Here is a 20,487-nt window from a genome sequence, read left to right as displayed (position 1 = left end):
CATGAATAATCGCATGCGACATAATTCTCCATCACCGGTCTAATGCCTACGAGCTTTTCACATATTGTTCTTCGCTTATTTACTTTTCCGTTGCTACAGTTACAGTCACTACAAAACTATCACTGTTACTTTTGCCACTGTTACCGTTACTTCCATACTACTTTGCTACTAAATACTTTCCTGCAGATATTAAGTTATCCAGGTGTGGTTGAATTGACAACTCAACTGCTAATACTTGAGAATATTCTTTGGCTTCCCTTGTGTCGAATCAATAAATTTGGGTTGAATACTCTACCCTCGAAAACTGTTGCGATCCCCTATACTTGTGGGTTATCAGGTGCCTAAAGGGGTACGAAAGAGACTTGACTCTATCAATCTCATTTTTTCTGGCAGACAGATGAGGTTAAGACAAAATATCGCTTGGCAAGATGGGATATTATTTGTCGACCAAAATACCAGGGGGGTCTTGGGATCGAGAACCTCGAGATTAAAAATAAATGCCTCTTGAGCAAGTGGCTATATAGGTTATCGCAGGAATCGAAGGGCATGTGGGCACACATCCTGAGAAATAAATACTTGCACTTTAAAACTCTCGCTCAGGTACCGTAAGACCTAATGATTCGCCATTTTAGAAGGGAATCATGAGAACAAAAGAGACCTTCTTCCATAGGGTGAAATTCTTTGTTGGGGACGGAACGACAACAAGGTTTTGGGAGGATACATGGCTAGGCGACACGCTGCTAGCTCTTCAGTATCCTTCCCTGTATCATATTCCTCAACGTAAGGAGCATTCATAGGAACAGTATTGCAGATGGTACCTTTGAATATCCAGTTCATGAGATCTCTAGTAGGGGAACAATGGAACTCCTGGCTACACTTGGTGCGGAGGTTGATGGACGTTCAACTCTCGGATCAGGGAGACACCTTGAACTGGAAGCTAACGGGCAATTTTTTTTTTCAAATCGATGTACTTAGACCTTATTGATTCTGGCCCAATCCCAAGATCGATACACATTTGGAAAGTTAAGGTTCCCTTGCGAATCAAAATTTTTATGTGGTTTGTACACAAGCAAGTGATCCTTACCAAATATAACTTACTAAAGCGACGATGGGTAGATAGTTCATGATGTTGCTTTTGTGTTCACGACGAAACAATTCAACACTTATTTATCGATTGCCCTCTCGCAAAATTACTTGGCCTTCCATACATATAGCTTTTAATGTTATTCCTCCAGTTAGCATAGATGCGTTGTTTGGGACGTGGCTAAATGGAGTGAATCCTGATATTGCGTCAAGCATTCGGATTGGAATATGCGCACTTCTTTGGGCTATATGGAACTGCAGGAATGATATGATTTTTAACAGACTTTATGTGATTAACTTCTTGCAGGTTATCTTCAGAGTTACGGCATGAAACCGTACGTGGTTGCTACTCACTCCTACGGGCTCCAGGGAGCATTTGGCTACTGGGTGCAACCGATGGGAGACGGCAGCACGGGCTATCTTTAACCGGTTTGCATGGCGGTCGCATAATAGGATAGGTCCTTCATGTCCTTTCGTCCAGCCGGTTATGGCTTTGAGTTGCTTTATTTTTATTTCCTCCTTTTGTGAGTTGTAATTTGCATGCCAGACTATTTTTTTTGTTGAACTTGCTTCAATAAAGTGGCCACATGCATCTTTCCGATGAAGAGACCGGGGGAAGTCCTCCTTATCAAAAAGAAGGCAAGAGGGCCTTGGTGGTTGTCCTTCTCCAATGCCTTTTAGCAGTTTGAACACAACACTCATCAAAATTAATTTTATTCCTTCTGTTGTATATAAATTAGGATGCTGGCATGTGGATGCTCTTGACTCTAGGTCATGGATACATGGAATATGTTCTACTACAATGCCGAATTTAGCTGCGCTTGTTCAATTTCAGAATGTACTCTAGTACAGGCCACCTTCTCACTGTGGTGGAAATGAATGTAGGCTCTTTGATTCACAAGGCCTATCTGCTCAAAGAGTTGGCGATTGTTGTACGATTTTTTAATTCACAAGGCTGATCTCCTCAGATCTGGTAGAACTTGAACTTTGTACATCCATATTGTGAGCTGAACTTTCACTGGAATGAGAGACATGTAGGTTAAGTTACTGCATAATCATAATTGCACAGAAAAACAAAGGGACAAAAATATGGGACAAATATCTTACGGCAATCCAGAAAAGTTTTGCTTCGGTGGCATATCCATGTCATCTGAGCTTCTCTCGAACATTTCTAGAACTTTGGTTATGGTAGGGCGATATGCAGGCAGTATTTGTACGCACCACAAGCCAATTAAGGTCATCTTTTTTGCGATTTCCTCTATTTCCCCTATGACTTCACATGCTTGTAATCCATCATCTTGCGCAAAGTGGTCGTAAATCCAGTCTGGAAAATACTCTTCGCTGGATTTTGCAACAATTGATTTTACATTTCTCCTGCCTCCAACCATTTCCAAAAGCATCATTCCATAACTATAAACATCTGACTTTGTTGAAACCACTCCGAATGTTCGAGAGTGAACTTCTGGAGCGATGAACCCAATTGTTCCTCTAGCACCAGTCATTGAAAGCTTGCTCTCCATTGTATGACACAATTTAGCTAGACCAAAATCGGCAATCTTTGGGCTAAAATCTTTATCTAGAAGGATATTTTGGGGCTTGATATCAAAGTGGATGATGCGTGTATTACAACTATGGTGCAAGTATTCGAGGCCACGAGCAATCCCGATTGCTATAGTATAGAGCCTCTCCCATCCTAAAATTTCTTTGGGGTTCTCTGAATAAATGTACCTGTCCAACGAGCCATTGGGCATGTATTCATATATAAGAGCTCGTTTTGATCCCTCCAAACAGAACCCAAATAAGCTAACAACATTAACATGAGAGGTCCTGCCAATGCTCATAACCTCATTAACAAACTCGTCCCCATTTCCTTTGCAGTCATGCAAACATTTCACAGCTACTAGACGATCATCGTGTAGTCTTCCTTTGAAAACCACACCATAACCACCTTTACCAAGCTGATCGTTATGATAAGAAGTTATCTTCATTACCTCTGAGTACATGTATCTTTTTGGCGCTAGGGATCCATATGATACTATCATGGCCTCGTAATTCTTCTCAGTGTTGCTGCTAGCCTTCTTGCAAAGGAGAAACCATAGTCTTTTCCCTTTTCTATGCCATATCAGCACATAAAGACATGCACAGAGAAAGGATGCAGCAGCTGATGTAGTACCTGAGATGGAAGCAGATGTTATTTTCTTTTGTAAACCAGAAGTTATACTCCCTCCATTTACTTATACAAGGCCACTGTGGAAAATACACTTTGCATCTATACAAGGCCACCAACAGAAATCGAGACAAAAGTTAATGATGTTTTCTCGTATTAGTAACATGTTTAATACTTGCATGCATGCAATCATAATGACAATCCACTCAGCTTTCTATCCCTTCCTAGCATGCATGCGGCATATTAATGATCCCAGTAAACAAAAAGACAAGTTGATTTACAAAACAAGGCATTATATTTTATCTTGGTACCTGTAATATGAGTTTGCGGCCTTGTATATAAAAATGGAGGGAGTACTACATTCATAATGATTTTCAGACCATCAGTAGTTTAAATTTCTCTTTCTGCAAGAGTACATGGTTGCAAAACTAGTACTACATATGAAAAGATCGCAAAAAAATTAGCGTACCTATTAGCATAATCTTCTTCCCTCTCCTCTCACTACCTGGAATGTAACACAACATTTATGAGTAAAAACATTGTCACCCAATATAAGTATGTTTAAATGGCATTGCATTGGATGGTGCATTTCAATCTACATGCAGGAAAATGCATGCTCTGTTATTTTTTCCTGCAAATATCCTATTTACAAGCACCATGAACCAGTGTGGCTAAACCAAAGATTGTTTGCTTATGCTACAGAACTAGACCAGCGGGGTGCGTTCTGTTGGGTTTACACTAGTCAGGCATTTTAGTATCCGTTGTGTAGTAATTAACAGGTATGGGCATGCTTTTCTTAGAATTAAGGAGGTCCCACTCCCAATTTCATTTATTCAATGAAACTGATAAGACATAGTTTTCTGATCGACTCAAAAGTTAAAATTAGGTATTACAATCTCAACCCAACTCTTTTCCAGACCCCATAATCAATGCTGCAACTTCACATATGAGCTTAAAATGGTCATACAAAAGACCTCGCAAAAACGACCAAAACCTCCTGACTAAGAAAGAGAGTAAACCAGCCATACTAGTAGGAGATAAATGTAAACCATTTACATCTAGTAGGTACGCGCATGTTGTGTTCATGTTTCTTGTAAATCCCCTTAACATAGTGCGCCAAAATCGAAGACTACTTAATCTACAGAAGCGGTGTGTCTTATTTTACGATCAAACTCACTGTCACTACTATATATGTGAACTCCGCCCGCAGATGATGGACAAAGAGACGCTGCTGGAGCAGTGGCACTTGAAGATATCATAGGCGATATTGATCTTCCAAATCTCCATGTCCGCTTTGCAGCGGCCGGCCATGCACTCAAGAAGAAACCTAACTTCATCAGGCACCGCCCGTACCCCAACACTGGCATCATCAACAACGCTACAGTTCCCTGAATCGGGCTTCAAATGTCATGATGCTTGTATGCCGCAGCAAGCCACACAAATGAGTTATTGAGCGACCGGTGTTGGATCCACCGGCATGGTTCGTGGGTTCCTATGTAAGCGGAGGCGGCCGCGCATGCAGGGCGCAGTTGTAGAGGAAGAAGAGCTCTTGGTTGGCTATGCTGATGCGGAGGCCAATATCAGAAGAGGTGTCCACGTGGAGTTCTATGTTGCACACGCTGTTGGAGAGCTAGAGGTTGGTGACACGGATGGAGTTTTCTGGGTGGGAGATGATGAGGATCTCATCCAGAGGGAGGCCTTGTCTGTGCTGTCGCGGGTAAACTGGAAGGTATGGTGGCCACACTCAGGCAGGCACCTGCCGCAGAGCCACAAAGAATACATGATATGGATATCCCCGCACACATGTTGCCCATGTAAGCCCTAAACCCTGACCAGATACAAAGGATTTTGGAGGGGAGAAAAATGATAAGCATCCCAACTGTGGTTGAACACTGAACTAAACTAAATTCCCTAGTGGACAGGTAACAAGCGTCAAAGACGGATCCGCATACCGCGTTGAGTCCTGGTGAGCTGGGTACCCTACCACCAGAACCCCTGCCACCAGACGATTGGTGGCAGGAAGAAGGAAGAAGAGATATTTTGGTGAGAAATGTAAACTGCCAACTAGATAATCCCCTAGGAAAGGAGAAGGAAAAAACACAAATGTGAGGAAGATTGATATTTCGTCAACCTTATCAATATTTTGACAAAGACAAAAGCGAGAGTTAATTAATAGATTCAAAATTTTAAATAGAGAAACATATCGCTCCTCGCTGAAACGACCGAAATTTCATAAATTCAGTAATTATTTCGAAAATTTTAGACAATTTCTATCAAATTTTGATGCAATGTTATATTTAAATTGCAGATAGATAATATTACAGAAGTTTACCAATATCATAATTCTAGTCTTTGTTCTTGAGGGCGAGTAATTAGCCAACGAAACCTCACGGACTAAACTGGTTCAATCATAAAAAAAATATGAATATACTTCCTCCGTTCCTAAATATAAGTCTTTTTAGACATTTCAAATGAAATATAACATACGGATGTATGTAAACATATTTTAGAGTGTAGATTCATTCATTTTGCTCCGTATGTAGTCACTTAGTAGAATCTCTAGAAAGACTTATATTTGGGAACGGAGGGAGTACATGCATGCAGTACTAAATTGAAATTCTTTACACGACAAAAAATTCAAAATTCTTTAAACCTGGGATTGAACTGCCGCTAGAGTTACCTGAACTATGACAGATGATGGAGTCAGACATGCCGTCAGAGCAGCGGCACTCGAAGATATCGTAGGTGGTGTTAATCCGGCAAAACCCTCCACTCTCCTCGCACGCCCTGCAGTCGTCGGCCGTGTACTCGACAAGAAACCCGCTGTTCATCAGCCGCCGGTAGTCCGCCCCGGTCGCCCCAGGGTACCCCAGCACCGGCATCATCGACACGGTGCAGCTCCCCGGTATCGGCTCCCATTTGTTGTCGGGCTTGTCCCCGCCGGCGAGCAACGCGAACGAGTTGAATATGGACGCGTTGGCATTCGTGCAGTTAACGGGCGCCCAAGCAAGCGGCAGCGGCTGCGCCTCAAGGTCGGTGCAGTTGTAGAGGAAGAAGAGCTTCTGGTTGGTGCCGCTGATGCCGAAGGGTGCGTAGCCGAGGTCGGAGGAGGCGTTCACTTTGAGTATGATGTCGCAGCTGCCGTCGGAGAGATCGGTGTTGGCGACCCGGAAAGTGCCGCTGTCGTTGCCGTAAGAGATCTCCGTGATCTGGTACGTCCAGATGGAGTTCCGGAGAGAGGCCGTGCCGTTGCGGTCGCACGTGACCTGGAAGGCGCGGTAGCCGCAGACCGGCGGGTGCGTGCCGCCGAGCCAGAACGGGTACTTGATGCGCAGGCCCCCACACATCGCCGGGTCGCAGGAGGTGGACGATGACGGCAACGTCGTCATGGTGGTGTTTTGGGCGTGGGTGGCCAGGACGGCAGTTAGCAGCAGTGTGGCTGAGCAGAGCACGGCGGCGGCCGCCGGGATATGCATCGGGCGATCTTGTTCCAACGGAATGGAAGATTGAAGAGGCTAACGGCTAGGGGGTGACGCAGAGAGGGAGGCGTGCAGTGAAGAGAGGCAGTTGAAGACGTTGAGAATTGAGAAGGAGATTGCTGATAAGAAGGCACACACGTGAGACGGGACATTCATGCATGCATATGGTTGCCGGATGTGTTGACTGTTCGTCGACACGGGACGGAAGTTTGACTGAAATGGGCATCACCACGACACTCACCGGTAGTGGGGAGCTCACCCGCTACGTGGGTCCTCAGGGCCCTATAGCCAGTGACCGGAGGAAAGTCTTCGCCTCGTCGGTCCGGGTTTGGGTTTGAACTTTGAACGCCTCCTTACCTACTCCTAGTAGGGGAAAACAACCAAAACCATTCTTTTTTGCAACCAAAACCATTACTGACGACCTGAGAGGCGGTCTCGTTCGGTTCATAGCCGCGTGGGCGAATAATACAGTGATCATCACGCGTGGATTATTTTTTCGCAAGCGTGCATGACGGCATCTGCATGCATCCACCACGAGGCAGCCTATCCAACCAAATACGGTGGATGCATGGTTTTATCTAGACGAGAGGACACGGCGCGGCACGAGGAGGAGGCCACCGCATGCCGCTGGCTAGCTCGCCGGACGACGAAACATCACTGGTGGTGCTAGATACGAGGGTGAGCACAAGCATGACTGATCAGAACATGGCAGCTGCAGGGACATGCAACGGATGCATCTTCTTGCACCGTGGTAGCGTGTATTACAAGTGTGCAAACTACTCCCTCCGTTCCTAAATATTTGTGTTTCTAGAGGTTTCAAATGGTGACTACGTACGGAACAAAATGAGTGAATCTACACTCTAAAATATGTCTATATACATCCGTATGTGATGACCATTTAAAATCTCTAGAAAGACAAATATTTAGGAACGGAGGAAGTAGATGGGAAGATCCCTTTTCTTCCACACACACAAAAAAAAGAGCGTGCAACTATATGAGAGACGAGAAGCAAATCAATGACGAGTTGGTCAAAGTCATTATTCGTCGACTTGCCAGTTTCCCGAGGACATCAAAATCTTGATTAGTCTATATGTTTGCGATGTGACATCTGCCGTGGACTAAAGCTTGACAGATTGCACTAACTATCACATTTCTCACTAATGCCCCGCTCCCCCCAGCCGCTGCCGCCAAGCACCATGGCTGGCGTCCCCTCGACCTCGACCGCCCCACCCCTGCTAACACACATAGTCCAGATCTTCTCGTCTCAGCGTCGGTGAGCCAGAATGGGTAGAATATGGTGAGGTGAGAGCCACCAAACCCTGGCGAAGACTAAGAACAAGCAGGCAGGAGCCAACCGAATGCAAGACACAGCAAACTGAACCAATGATCATGCATGTGCTGTGGGGAGATAAAAGAGAGAATTGATGTGGCTAAGAAGAGTAAATTGCATAAAACCACCACTTTAAGGGCTTGGTTTGCGAAAAACACTAGGATACAGATTCTCTGCAGAAAGCACCACGTCTTGCGTAATTGTTTTGCAAAAACCACTGATCGGCGGATCGGGCTGAGTTAAGTGAGTTTATGACAGGTGGGGCCCGTTTTTCGCGTACGTGGCACTCCAGGCCGTCCCGACAGCCGTTAGACGGCGTTAGACGGCGCCGTTCGGGCTTGTCTTTAGTCATCCACTCCCGCATCCGTCTCTTTTCCCCCTCCTCGCTCCCGCCGCCGTCGCCCTCCCCCATTCTTCTTCCCCCTCCTCCTCGCTCTCGCCGCCGTCGCCCTCCCCCATTCTTCTTCCCCCTCCTCCTCGCTCCCGCTGCCGTCGCCCTCCCCCATTGGTGCCGTCGCCATTCCATAGAAACACAGAGATGCGCAGTCGGGCGAAAGGTGGAGATGCTGGTGGCGGCTCTCCGCCCGGCAGCGCCGCACGCATCGTACGTAGTGGAGGAGGACCCGGAGTGGATCTAGGCGAGCTGTGCGCGAGCTCGAACCCTAGCAAACCGTCGGAGGAAGAAGAGGAGGAGGACCCGCAGTATTCGATGGAATACAGGGCGGCCAGAGCATTCACCGCGGCGGTGAAGGCCAATCCGACGGGAAGCCAGCACATCACGTCATCCTTCGGCGGCGTATAGTGAGATCCACTTTTCTTTGCTCTTCCCTTCCCGTTCTCCATTCAATTGCGTTGCTAGGGTACTCCTAGGGTTAGTGTTCATATTGTTCTATCCTATCAGATGCAGTACAAGTGTCAAATGTTGTGATTTTGTTGTCATGTGCCCTAGGACATTATTTAGATTAGTTCAGATTATGTGCTTTGTTTGTCCTGTGCCTAGGGTTGACATTTTTAGATTAGTTCCGATGTTGTGCTTTGTTTTTCCTGTGCCCTAGGGTTTACATTTGGTTATTAGTTTTATTAGTGTTTCATTAGTGCTTTATATTATTTGCAGTCTGGATGATGAGGTTTGGGAATTGAGGATGCATTTCCATGACAGAGACAACATTGAGATATCTATGATGGTGTCAGACATAACATTTTACAACCTAGTAGCACTGATAGAAACAGAAGGTTATGGATTTAAAGATTACATGTACTATGTCAGGGATCCTGGGCTAGGGGTAGAAGGAATGGAAGAAATAGATGATGATGACAAGCTTGAGTAAATTCTAGACAACATAGCATTGCAAAATCAGAAGATATTGAATGTGACAGTTGTTAGGGCCAGTTCTCCCAATGCTGCAAGTATAAACACCAGCTCCAATGTTATTGAGCAGCAAATCCCTCTAGAAGAAATTGGAGAGCCCAAACTGTATCACATAGATGAAGAAGGAGTGTTGTTCAGTGCACCAGATGTGCATGTAGCAGCAGCAAGTTCAGAAGCAGCAGAAGTGGAGCCAATGCCCATACAGTTTCAAACACAGCATAGCACCAATTTGGAGGAGCAACTTGCTTTAGGTTATGTACAAGTGGAAGAAAATCATGTATACAATTCAGAGGAGCAAATGGAAATTGAAAAGGTTATGGAGGAGACAAGGAGGAAGGAAATTCAAATGTTTAGAAAGAATAAGAAAAATAAAGAGAAGGTCACTTCTGTGAAGAGAAAAGCTGCGGTGATGGATAATGAGGAGGACAGTGATGATGATGATTTGGAAGAATATGGTGATATCCTTGCTAGGCTTGAGGAGATGAGAAGACAGAGGGAAGATCCACTCCTTCATTTTGAAGGGGACACAGATGTTGAGGAAATGTATGAGACAGAGGAGGAGGATGCACTATATGAGCCTGAAAGTGAAGAAGAGGAGGAAGAGGATGAAGAGGATGAAGAGAGTACGCTGGAGGAAGAGAGTAATCTGGAGCAGGAGCAAGATGGACAGAAGAAGAAAAAGTAGAAGAAACACATAAAAGGCCCAACAAGCAGAGAACATGCAAGTGTAGAGGAGTTGTTTGAGGAGGACTGGATACCATCTTCTGATGAAGACAAGAAACCAATGGACTTGGGTGTGGAAGATGATGATGGTGCAGAGGCATTGGCATATGTTATGCCCAATGGCAGGAAAAGCAGAGCTAAGAAGATGAAGGAAAGGTTATGGTATGATGAGAAGAGAGCTCACCCGGCTGAGCAATTTGTGAAGCATCTTTGCTTCATTGATGTGTACCAGTTCAGGAATGCACTTCAAACAATGCACATTGCACAGAACAGGAACTATGAGTACCATAGAAATTGCAGTGACAGGGTTATAGCACAATGCATAGATGAGACATGCCCTTTTTATATAGCAGCTTCTCAGATTGCAAATGAGAAGACTTTTACCATAAGGAAGCAGTATGTGGTGCACACTTGTCCTTCTGTGTCAGAGAACACAAAAGTTACTGCTAAGTGGGTTGCAAAGTTTTGTGAGGAAGCAATCAGAAATGACCCATGCACAACAATCACTACTATAATTAACACTGCAAAGAGCAAGTATGGAGTGAAAATATCAACCCACATGGCATACAGGGCTAAGAAGGCAGCAAAGAATGTTGTGTTAGGAGATCAGAAGGCCCAGTACACCAGGATTAGGGATTATTTGTAGGCTGTGCTAGATACTAATCCAGGTTCAAGGTGTATAGTGACAACAAGACATTTGAGGGAGCATCCAAGCACAAACCCTAGGTTTCATGCATTATTCTATTGCCTAAATGGATGCAAAGAAGGGTTTCTCAGTGGCTGCAGACCATTCATAGGTAATTCCTTGGTATCTAATGTGTGTTTGAATAATGTGTGTTTTCAAATAGTTTGCCTAATGTGTTAACTTGTTATAGGTCTGGATGGATGCTTCATAAAGCTCACTACTGGTCAACAGATCCTTGCTGCTACTGGAAGAGATGGGAACAATAATATATTTCCCATTGCATTTGGAATTGTTGATAAGGAAGACACAGATTCCTGGACTTGGTTTCTGTATCAGCTGAAGGTAGCACTAGGTGGCCAATCTGGGAAGTTTGGCAACTACACAATAATTTCTGATAGGCAGAAGGTAATGAAATCCACTTGTGCTAGCTTTCATTTAGTTCTTTCTAGTAGTTAGTTGCATTTAGGTGTAGCTACTTTTTGTAAACAATCAGTTAGTTCTTTGTAGTAGTTACACAATCATTTAGGTGTAGTCACTAAGTTAGCTTTACTTAAATTCACACAGGGCCTGCTTAAAGCCATAAACAGAGTCTTTCCCAATTGTCCACAAAGGTTTTGCCTCAGACACATTTACCAGAACTTTCAAAATGTTGGGTTTAGAGGGCCAGAATTAAAGACCAAGTGATGGTTCCAGCAACCAGATCTTCATCAGCTGCTGCGAAGGGACCAAGGTTAGCTTTCATGCCTCCAAGACCAAGTGATGGTTCCCAGAGAGCCAGGAAGCCCAGCAACAGAATGAAGGATTACTTGACTGCCTCTGGAGCAAAATGGTGATGATGGTGATTTGGTTGTGTTGATGTTGTATCAAACTATGGCATTTTAGTTGTGTTGTCAAACTATGTTGTGTTGTTCTGCTACTCCAGTTATGCTACTCCAGTTATGCTACTCTGGAATTCTATTACTCCAGTTATGGAACTGTTATGATCATTTTGTGTCAAACTATGGCATTCTAGTAGTACTGCTGATGCTATGATACTCTTGATGCTGTGATACTCTTGATGCTGTGATAGTCATGATGCTGTGATATTCTTGATGCCTACTTCATGCCTCGGCGTCGATAAAAAGCCAAAAACCCTAACTTGGCCTACTTGATGCCTCGACGTCGACAAAAAGCCAAAAACAACCCTAACTGACCCTACTTGAAGCCTCGGTGTTGATAAAAAGCCAAAAAACCATCACTTGACCCTACTTGATGCCTCGGCGTCGATAAAAAGCCAAAAACCCTAACTTGGCCTACTTGATGCCTCGGAGTCGATAAAAAGCCAAAAACCCTAACTTGGCCTACTTGGTGCCTCGACATCGACAAAAAGCCAAAAACAACCCTAATTGACCCTACTTGAAGCCTCGGCGTCGATAAAAAGCCAAAAACCCTAACTTGGCCTACTTGATGCCTCGGCGTCGATAAAAAGCCAAAAACCCTAACTTGGCCTACTTGATGCCTCGACATCGACAAAAAGCCAAAAACAACCCTAATTGACCCTACTTGAAGCCTCGGTGTCGATAAAAAGCCAAAAACCCTAACTTGGCCTACTTGATGCCTCAACATCGACAAAAAGCCAAAAACAACCCTAATTGACCCTACTTGAAGCCTCGGTGTTGATAAAAAGCCAAAAAACCATCACTTGACCCTACTTGATGCCTCGGCGTCGATAAAAAGCCAAAACCCCTAACTTGGCCTACTTGATGCCTCGGAGTCGATAAAAAGCCAAAAAACCTAACTTGGCCTACTTGATGCCTCGACATCGACAAAAAGCCAAAAACAACCCTAATTGACCCTACTTGAAGCCTCGGCGTCGATAAAAAGCCAAAAACCCTAACTTGGCCTACTTGATGCCTCGGCGTCGATAAAAAGCCAAAAACCCTAACTTGGCCTACTTGATGCCTCGACATCGACAAAAAGCCAAAAACAACCCTAATTGACCCTACTTGAAGCCTCGGTCTCGATAAAAAGCCAAAAAACCATCACTTGACCCTACTTGGTGCCTCGGCGTCGATAAAAAGCCAAAAACCCTAACTTGGCCTACTTGATGCCTCGACATCGACAAAAAGCCAAAAACAACCCTAATTGACCCTACTTGAAGCCTCGGCGTCAATAAAAAGCCAAAAACCCTAACTTGGCCTACTTGATGCCTCGGCGTCGATAAAAACCCAAAAACCCTAACTTGGCCTACTTGATGCCTCGACATCGACAAAACGCCAAAAACAACCCTAATTGACCCTATTTGAAGCCTCGGTGTCGATAAAAAGCCAAAAACCTTAACTTGGCCTACTTGATGCCTCGGCGTCGACAAAAAGCCAAAAACCCTAACTTGTCCTACTTGATGCCTCGGCGTCGATAAAAAGCCAAAAACAACCCTAGTTGACCCTACTTAACTCAGAATTATCAGTTGAACAGGAACATACTAAAGCAAAAAATCATCAATTGCAAACAGATTACTTAAGATAACATTAACCAGCTCTAAATACCACCAAATTCAGCACTAGTTCAACTCCATACATAATCATAGTTTGACATTCAGCACTAGTTCAAATAGCACCACATTCAGCACTAGTTCAAATGCAAACATCTTTCTTAAGATTACATATCCATAGTTCAGGAGTACTCATAGTTAATAGAATTTAAACTACTATCATTACAACAAATGCCAAACCACACCCTACAAAAGGTCAGCAAATGCCAAATGATATTGCCCATTCTTCTCTTGCACTGCTTATCCATTTATGATGGCCTTGATCCCCTCCAGCTTCACATTGCTCTCTTCAACTGTCTTCTTGAGCTCATCAATGTGGATCTGCAAATTCTTCTTCTCTTCAGCTAGCTTCAACTTCATGTTCCTAATGACAGTACCTTGAGCAGCTGCTATGTTCTTCAAAGTGTCATACTTCTCCTGCAACATGGTTGTTTCAGCATCTTTCCTTTCTATCACTGCCCTCTGCTCCTGGGCATCCATAAGTGCATTGAGATCTTCAACCAACTTCTCATAGCTGGCCTGGAGTTTCTTCTTCTCTTGTGTCAGGTCATGAACAGTAAATGAATGCATCAGACATTCCTCATTTCTGTCCATCTTACTCTGTTCATACATAGACCACAACTTGAACAGTGCATTCTCAAGGGTAGTGGGCCAAGATGGATCAATCCATTCTACTAGTCCACAGTTTTTACCTTCCTGAAAAAAGAGTATTAACAAAATGAATTACATAACAGTGACTTGCTTACAATGATAGGCTAGATTACTTTATACTAAAATTCAGATCATGCTCTAAAGTAAACAACTACTAAGTAAACAATGCTGGTGTGCTAACCCATGAATATTCTGTCCTAAAATAAGTAACATGGCAGAGTTAAAAAATGACCTAACTAAACAATATTGCCAGATCCAAACTAAACAATGCTGGTGTGCTAACCCATGAATATTCTGTCCTAAAATAAGCTAACATGGCAGAGTTAAAAAATGACCTAACTAAACAATGTTGCCAGAACCAGACTAAACAATGCTGGCAGAGTAAACACTTAATGAATCCACTGTCCGAACTTCACATTATAATACAATGCCTGCTGGAGTGCCACATTACATGTCCATGGCAAACAAATGACAGATCTGTTAAGTTAATCAACAACTTCCAATTAGTTAAGTTGGAACCATACCTTCTCTGCACAACAAAGAAACCTCCTGCCGGTGTGGATCTCTTCGAAAGCAACGCGCCTTTCTGCTGCCTTCCCGTGTCCATGGCACAAAACATACATATCTGTCTCAGGGCCCTCGAAATCTGAGTCTTCGGTGCTAGCAGGAACCTGGAGTGCGAAGGAATGACAGAGATTTGGTCCAATGTTTGAAAAGAAGCTCATTCCAGAAATCCCCAAATATCAAACCCTAACCCTAACTCTGAGAACTGACCTTAATGGTGCCGTCGTCGGAATCTGAGCTCATGTACTGCCTGGTGTGCTCGCTGCTATCCGACCCATCACTCCACGACACCATGGCGCTGCGGCGCGGCGGCGACGGGTGCGGCGACCAAGAACAGAGCGAGAGCGAGAAGAGAGCGAGAGCGAGCAGAGAGCGAGCGCGAGCAGAGAGCGAGCGAGCAGAGTGGAGAAGGAGTAACGGTTCGCGCTTTTGACTGCTAGAACCGAACGGCGCCGTCTAACGGCTGTCGGTACGGCCTGGAGTGCCACGTACGCGAAAAACGGGCCCCACCTGTCATAAACTCACTTAACTCAGCCCGATCCGCCGATCAGTGGTTTTTGCAAAACAATTACGCAAGACGTGGTGCTTTCTGCAGAGAATCTGTATCCTAGTGTTTTTCGCAAACCAAGCCCTCAAAGTGGTGGTTTTATGCAATTTACTCGGCTAAGAACGTAGGACATATGGTTGGGCAATTGAGTCCTTTGGCATTCGTCGTACGTCTTGTATCCCGGGGCAAGGGAAAACCTGGAACAAAATTAGGTGAACAGTTTACTCGGAAAATGTACAACATCAGGACTTATCTGATGTACGTTGAACTTATGGATGCCGCGAGCTCTTCGGCAGGTGATGGTCGACGTTTTGTACTTGTACTTTCTTCTTCTTCCCTTTATCTTTTTGTGTATGCTGTGATGTGAATTGTTTTAGGCAGGATAACAAATTAACAATTGTATAGTACAAGAACTCCAGAACACAAATGTTCTGTGGAAACTCGAAGTCCTCTTACGTGATATGCCAATCATGGTACAGAAAAACTCTGAGTGCATGAGAGGGGAGCCGTAGTTAGTCGTGATTGAGCTATTACCGTGTAGAATTAATTAGTTCGACACTTTAAAGCAAAGAGAAGGGACGAGGAGAGAAAGAAGATGGCTGATTTCTAAAACTAAGAAGTAGCAGCTTATGGAGGTTGCTCATTGATGAAGATGTTCTTCTCAAACCCAAAAAAAAGTTTGATGAAAGGAAAAATAATTTGACAAGTGAGCTTACCACCACCAGGCGTCTGCTACTCGCTCCCATGTCAAGAAGATTTGACGATTGAGCTTACTAAATACTTGATTAAAAGATTATTTGGCAGGTGAACTTACGTGCAGGTGCAGGATCCCATGTCAAGAGGAAGCCGTCGTTGATGAGCTGCTTGTAGTCACTCGCGTTCGCCTCGCCTAATGATCCCATCACCGGCATAACGATAGCACCACAGCCGTCCAAAGCATAGCCGGCATATGCCCCAGTCGCATCATAAGGCACTCCCGTGCGAACATACGCGTTGGTCATGTCCACGCATCTCATCTCCACCAGCGCCTTGCCCCGCGGATGTGCCGCCGTCTTGGTACAGTTGTAGAAGATGAGATTCAGGTTGGCCGGGTTGATCTTAAACGAGAGTGCCAATTTGCTGGAGGTGTTCCGTCTTGGGAAATGGCAGACTTTGGGGATGCTAAAGGCTTCCTCTTTGTGTAGATCAACGACGCGCAAATTGCGGCCTTCATAAGAAATGTTCATGATTGCAAACCCAATGGGTCCGGAGCTCCGAAGAAGTGGTATACTTCTATTGCAACTCACCATAAAATCCAAGGGACCACAAGATCTTCCCGCCTCTATGTCAGCGAGCCAGAATGGATCGGAGACTGTGAGATTGCCGCACCTCTTCTTAGCTGAGCAGCCTCCCCCGTGCTCCTCCTTTGCCGTCACAGGCACCAATGGCACCGACGAAAGCAAGACGAAGACTAAGGCCCTGTTCGGAGACCCGCCACTCCACCACTCCGCTTCCGGAGCTGGAGTTAAAAAGTACGGAGCTAGTAAACGGATGCTCCAGCTCCTCGTATTTTTAGGAGCTGGAGTGACTCCGAACAGGGCCTAAGAGCCAACAGCTCGTAGCCATCGGTTTATACAACCTAGTTTGTTGCATTTGCAAACAGAAGGGGGCGAACTGAATTTGTGATCATGCGTGTGCATCGCTAAGAATGGGTGGTATGGATGGGGCTATATGGAGTCCTTGGCAGTCGTCGCCCGCACATAAGAATTCCCTGAGTATGTGCGTGCGAATTCCACACATACGAGTTGACGGGACGAAGAAAGACCTGGGACAAAACTATGAGTGGCTGCAGATCGAGCAGTTACAGGAATTTTCAGACATGTCAAAATAGATGAAACGATCGTGAACAGTCCCAGTCTCTGAGATGCCGTGAACGGCATGGCATCCTCATCAGCAACCTTCCCCACACGTGTACCCATTTGTGTGTGCCATCAAGGACTCATAACACAAGCTAGAGTTGGCCCTGTCCTTGAGTGCATGACGGTCGTGTGCACGTTTTTGTTAGGAAGACCGAGCAGCCTTGTGCTGGCTTTTGCTTTTATGTTCTGCGCGCTGTGTCGCGAGATGGGTCATCGCTGGCCTTCTACCAAAACATCCCTACCACTGCCTTCCCGACATGACATGTCTGTAAATTCGGTTACCTTAAGGGCCTTATTCTAAGTCCGGGTAATGGTCTCTCGTAAAAAAAAAGAGGCGCCGGCGTATCCCAGGTCAAGAAGAAGCCATCATTGATGATATATAAGAGCATCTTCAGCCGTTGGCCTCCCAGGAGGCGCTAAAAATCGCCCCTGGGCGCACCGGCGCAAACCACGTGCTGGGGGCGTGATGCCCCCCCGGTCGCGGCGCCCACGTTTTTTTGAAAATTTAAATTCCGGCACAAACACGACGCAAATTCAACCAAACTTCGGCGAGTTCGTACATATTTAAAATATTTTACAAAAAAGAAAAAAAACGCTACTAGGCTGCTCCTTGCCGTCTCCCTCGCCGCTCCTCGCCGCCTGCCGCCCTTGCAGTTCTACATGCCGACGAGGCTGTAGAACCGCGTGTAGTCGTCGCCGCCGCCGTCGTCGTCGTCGTCGTCGCCTCCTCCGCGGCCGCCGTCCCTGCTGCAACCCTCCCCCGGTTGGCGCGGCGGGTTGGACGGTCCGGGGGCGTCCTCGTCGTCGTCGCTGTCGAGGATCACGACGCCGTGCTCGTCCTCGCGCCCACGTCTGCGGGCGGCTATCTCCTCCAGGGCCCGGCGCTGCCGGACCATCTCATCGCGGAGGTAATCGTCCCGCGCCCACTGTAGGGCGTCCTCGTCGGAGAAGCCGCACCGGGCTATCTCCTCGTACTCCGCGGGGAGGCCGGGCTCCGGCTTGGGCCTGACGAGGACGAGGCGGCCAGAGGCGGGGGTGGAGTCGCCGATGTGGACGCCGGAGCTGCGGGTGCGCCGGCTGACAGGCGTGTCCTGGGGCTCCGGCTTGACGGGGCGGAGGCAGGGAGAGCCAGACGAGCGGCCGGACGAGGAGGAGGACGCCCCGGGGTCCATGCGCCTCGGCGTCCACGAGCTCCCACGTCGGCGAGAGAAGGATGGGGGAGCGGGGTACTCCAGCCTCGGCGTGTTGCCGCCCTCGATGTACTCGAGGACGGCCTCCAGCGTGCGGCCGGGCACGCCCCACCATCGGCGCCGCCCTTCGGAGTTGAGCCTTCCGGAGAGCACGACGCCGTTGGTGGCCTCGAGCTGCTAGGCGTGGCGGCGGCGGAACTAGGGCTCCCAGAGCAGGCTGTCGGGGACGTACCGTGGACCTTCCCTCGCCGCCTGTGGCAGGGAGGCGCGGATACGCGCGATCTCCGCATGCCACGCCGCCCCGGTGGGCGGTGGTGGCACCGGGACCCCGCCGGCGCTGATTCTCCATGCCTCGGGCATCCGCATGTCCAGCGGGACCGGGTACTTGGCCTCGAAGAGGAGCCGAGCTTCGTCCTCGTGAAGGTGGCGGCGGCCGAAGCCGTTCGCCGCCGCGCCGTCGCCTGGGAAGCGCTCGGCCATTGTAACGCCCCGAGACCGACGCTTCAGAAGATTTCCATATATTTCGTGATCACCGTGTGTTTCTTTTGTGCTTGCTCTTTTATTTTTGCATTGCATCATGTCATCATGCCATCATGTCATTAATCTTTGCATCTCAACTCAACTAATAAATTGCATAGATGGTCGATCTATTTAAATCGAGGGAAGGGTGACTTCTCTTTATAACATATCCTCCCAATATTAGGGAGCTATATTAAATATTTCTTAATTTGGAAACCACCATAACACACTTGCAAATAATCCCAATGCCTTTGTTATCTCAATTCTTGGTCTCCGACTTGTCCTCATATTCTTTTATCGTTTTATCGAGGCTCTTCCTAAATGTTCAACATTTTGGAAACTTCGGATTCACACTCCTTGTTCTAACCAATTGAATTTATATCTTTCAATCATGCCACTTCTATTTTTTCTGGATCAAGCGCATTTTTATGAGCCCGGGAAAATTAACCGCATGCGCAAATCCTTTCTCTAACCCTCTCTTTCTTTTTCTTTTCTCTAATACCATTCTGCCAAAGATTTAAGGGAGAGAGAAGAGAGAGACCCCCAGCGCACCCCAGCCGGCCACTTGGGCCTCCTGTAGCTGCAGCCCGTTAGGCCCAGCCCAGCCTCTTTCCCTCGCTAACCCTAGCCTCCCTTCTCTAGATCCCATCTCCCTCCAGCGCCGCCAGGACCCCGATCCCCATCTCCCTCCGCTCGATCTCCTCCTCACCCTCTCGATCTCCCACACGCATACACCCAGCGCCTCCAAGGGAGACGCCCGATCCCCTAGACCCTGACGTCGGCCTTTGGCCATGGAGCCGCGCTGACGACCACCAGCAGGCCGCCGCCCTGTGCGCGCGCCCATGCAGGACTCTCCTTCCTCCGCCGCCTCCGTTCGCCGGTGTCCCTCGCCGCCGGACCTTCCCTCGCACGGTTCCTCTGCTTCCATGCCTCGCACCACCCAAGCCATGGCGTGGTGCCGCCCCTTGTGTCGTCCGCGAAGGCGACCACCTGCAGGTCGCTGCTCCACGCTATCTCTGTCTTCCTCCTCGCCCAGTGCTCCTGCCCTTCTTCCCTGCTGCACCTCTGCTCCGTCGCCGGACTGCTGCCCTCCGCCGCGCCCATCCATCCTTCCATCTCCCTGTGCCGCGCCACGACGACATGGAGGCCCGAGCTTCGGCTGGGAGCAGCCGCAGCTACGTGGCGCCCCACCTCCAAGCGGTCGCGCATCGACGGCCATGTCTCCGCCGCCTCCTGCCTAGTCTGCATCCCCGTCGCTCCTCCTGGGTTTCTGCGTGGACCTCGTTGCCAAGACCCCAAGACACAACCCCGGCCTCATGTACCCGTGCTGCACCACTACGACCCGCATGCCCTGTCTGCCGTAGTGGATGACCATGACGCCCCGCTGTCATCATGCACCTGCGATGGTTGTTGCTGTTTGACTCAAAGTTCGACTACGTTTTGCTGCCTCGACCAAGACTGCCAAGTACCGCGACATCCGGAGCCCCCGGATACGCCAAGTTCCTCTACGACCGTGTACCACTACCATCGCTGAAGACCCGTGTACAACTACGGACCGTGCACCACTACTTCCCTCAACGAACATGATCCGTTCCGAAAGGCACGCTTCTAAGGTATAACCCCGAGACGACGCCCGTGAACGAATGCATGTGTGTTGTATGAGATGCTCGTGTTTGCACCGTGTTCAAAATTTTCGCTTGCATGTTCCTCCTCGTTGCCATGCCATCGTCTCGTGGGAACCCGGTAACCGGG

At 47.3% G+C, this 20,487-nt stretch overlaps 1 protein-coding gene across 1 annotated transcript; it reads right to left on the bottom strand.

The window, feature by feature from the left end:
* Positions 1–1,861: 1,861 nt before the first annotated feature.
* LOC109767449 (LEAF RUST 10 DISEASE-RESISTANCE LOCUS RECEPTOR-LIKE PROTEIN KINASE-like 2.4) lies at positions 1,862–7,466 on the bottom strand. Its single transcript, XM_073503196.1, has 5 exons — positions 7,439–7,466; positions 5,931–6,716; positions 3,720–3,755; positions 2,191–3,256; positions 1,862–2,101 (listed from the first exon to the last, which is right to left on the bottom strand). Exons 1-5 carry the CDS (start codon positions 7,464–7,466, stop codon positions 2,026–2,028), a joined length of 1,992 nt encoding a protein of 663 aa, XP_073359297.1. The 3' UTR covers positions 1,862–2,025.
* Between the last annotated feature and the right edge of the window lie 13,021 nt (positions 7,467–20,487).

This window comes from Aegilops tauschii, chromosome 7 (assembly GCF_002575655.3).
Source record: "Aegilops tauschii subsp. strangulata cultivar AL8/78 chromosome 7, Aet v6.0, whole genome shotgun sequence".
In the NCBI taxonomy this organism is placed as follows: Eukaryota; Viridiplantae; Streptophyta; class Magnoliopsida; order Poales; family Poaceae; genus Aegilops; species Aegilops tauschii.
Note: the sequence above shows the minus strand (reverse complement) of the source record. Positions and strands in the feature narration are given on the sequence as shown.

What these genes read in the sequence shown, in the direction of transcription:
- LOC109767449 (XM_073503196.1), bottom strand. Translation starts at nt 7,466, where the DNA reads ATGCATCCGTTGCATGTCCCTGCAGCTG. An exon ending in GAAGAAGATTATGCTAATAG is followed by an intron (nt 3,257 to 3,719) that starts GTACGCTAATTT and finishes CTTCCATCTCAG; the next exon opens with GTACTACATCAGCTGCTGCA. An exon ending in CAAAACTTTTCTGGATTGCC is followed by an intron (nt 2,102 to 2,190) that starts GTAAGATATTTG and finishes CTCTCATTCCAG; the next exon opens with TGAAAGTTCAGCTCACAATA.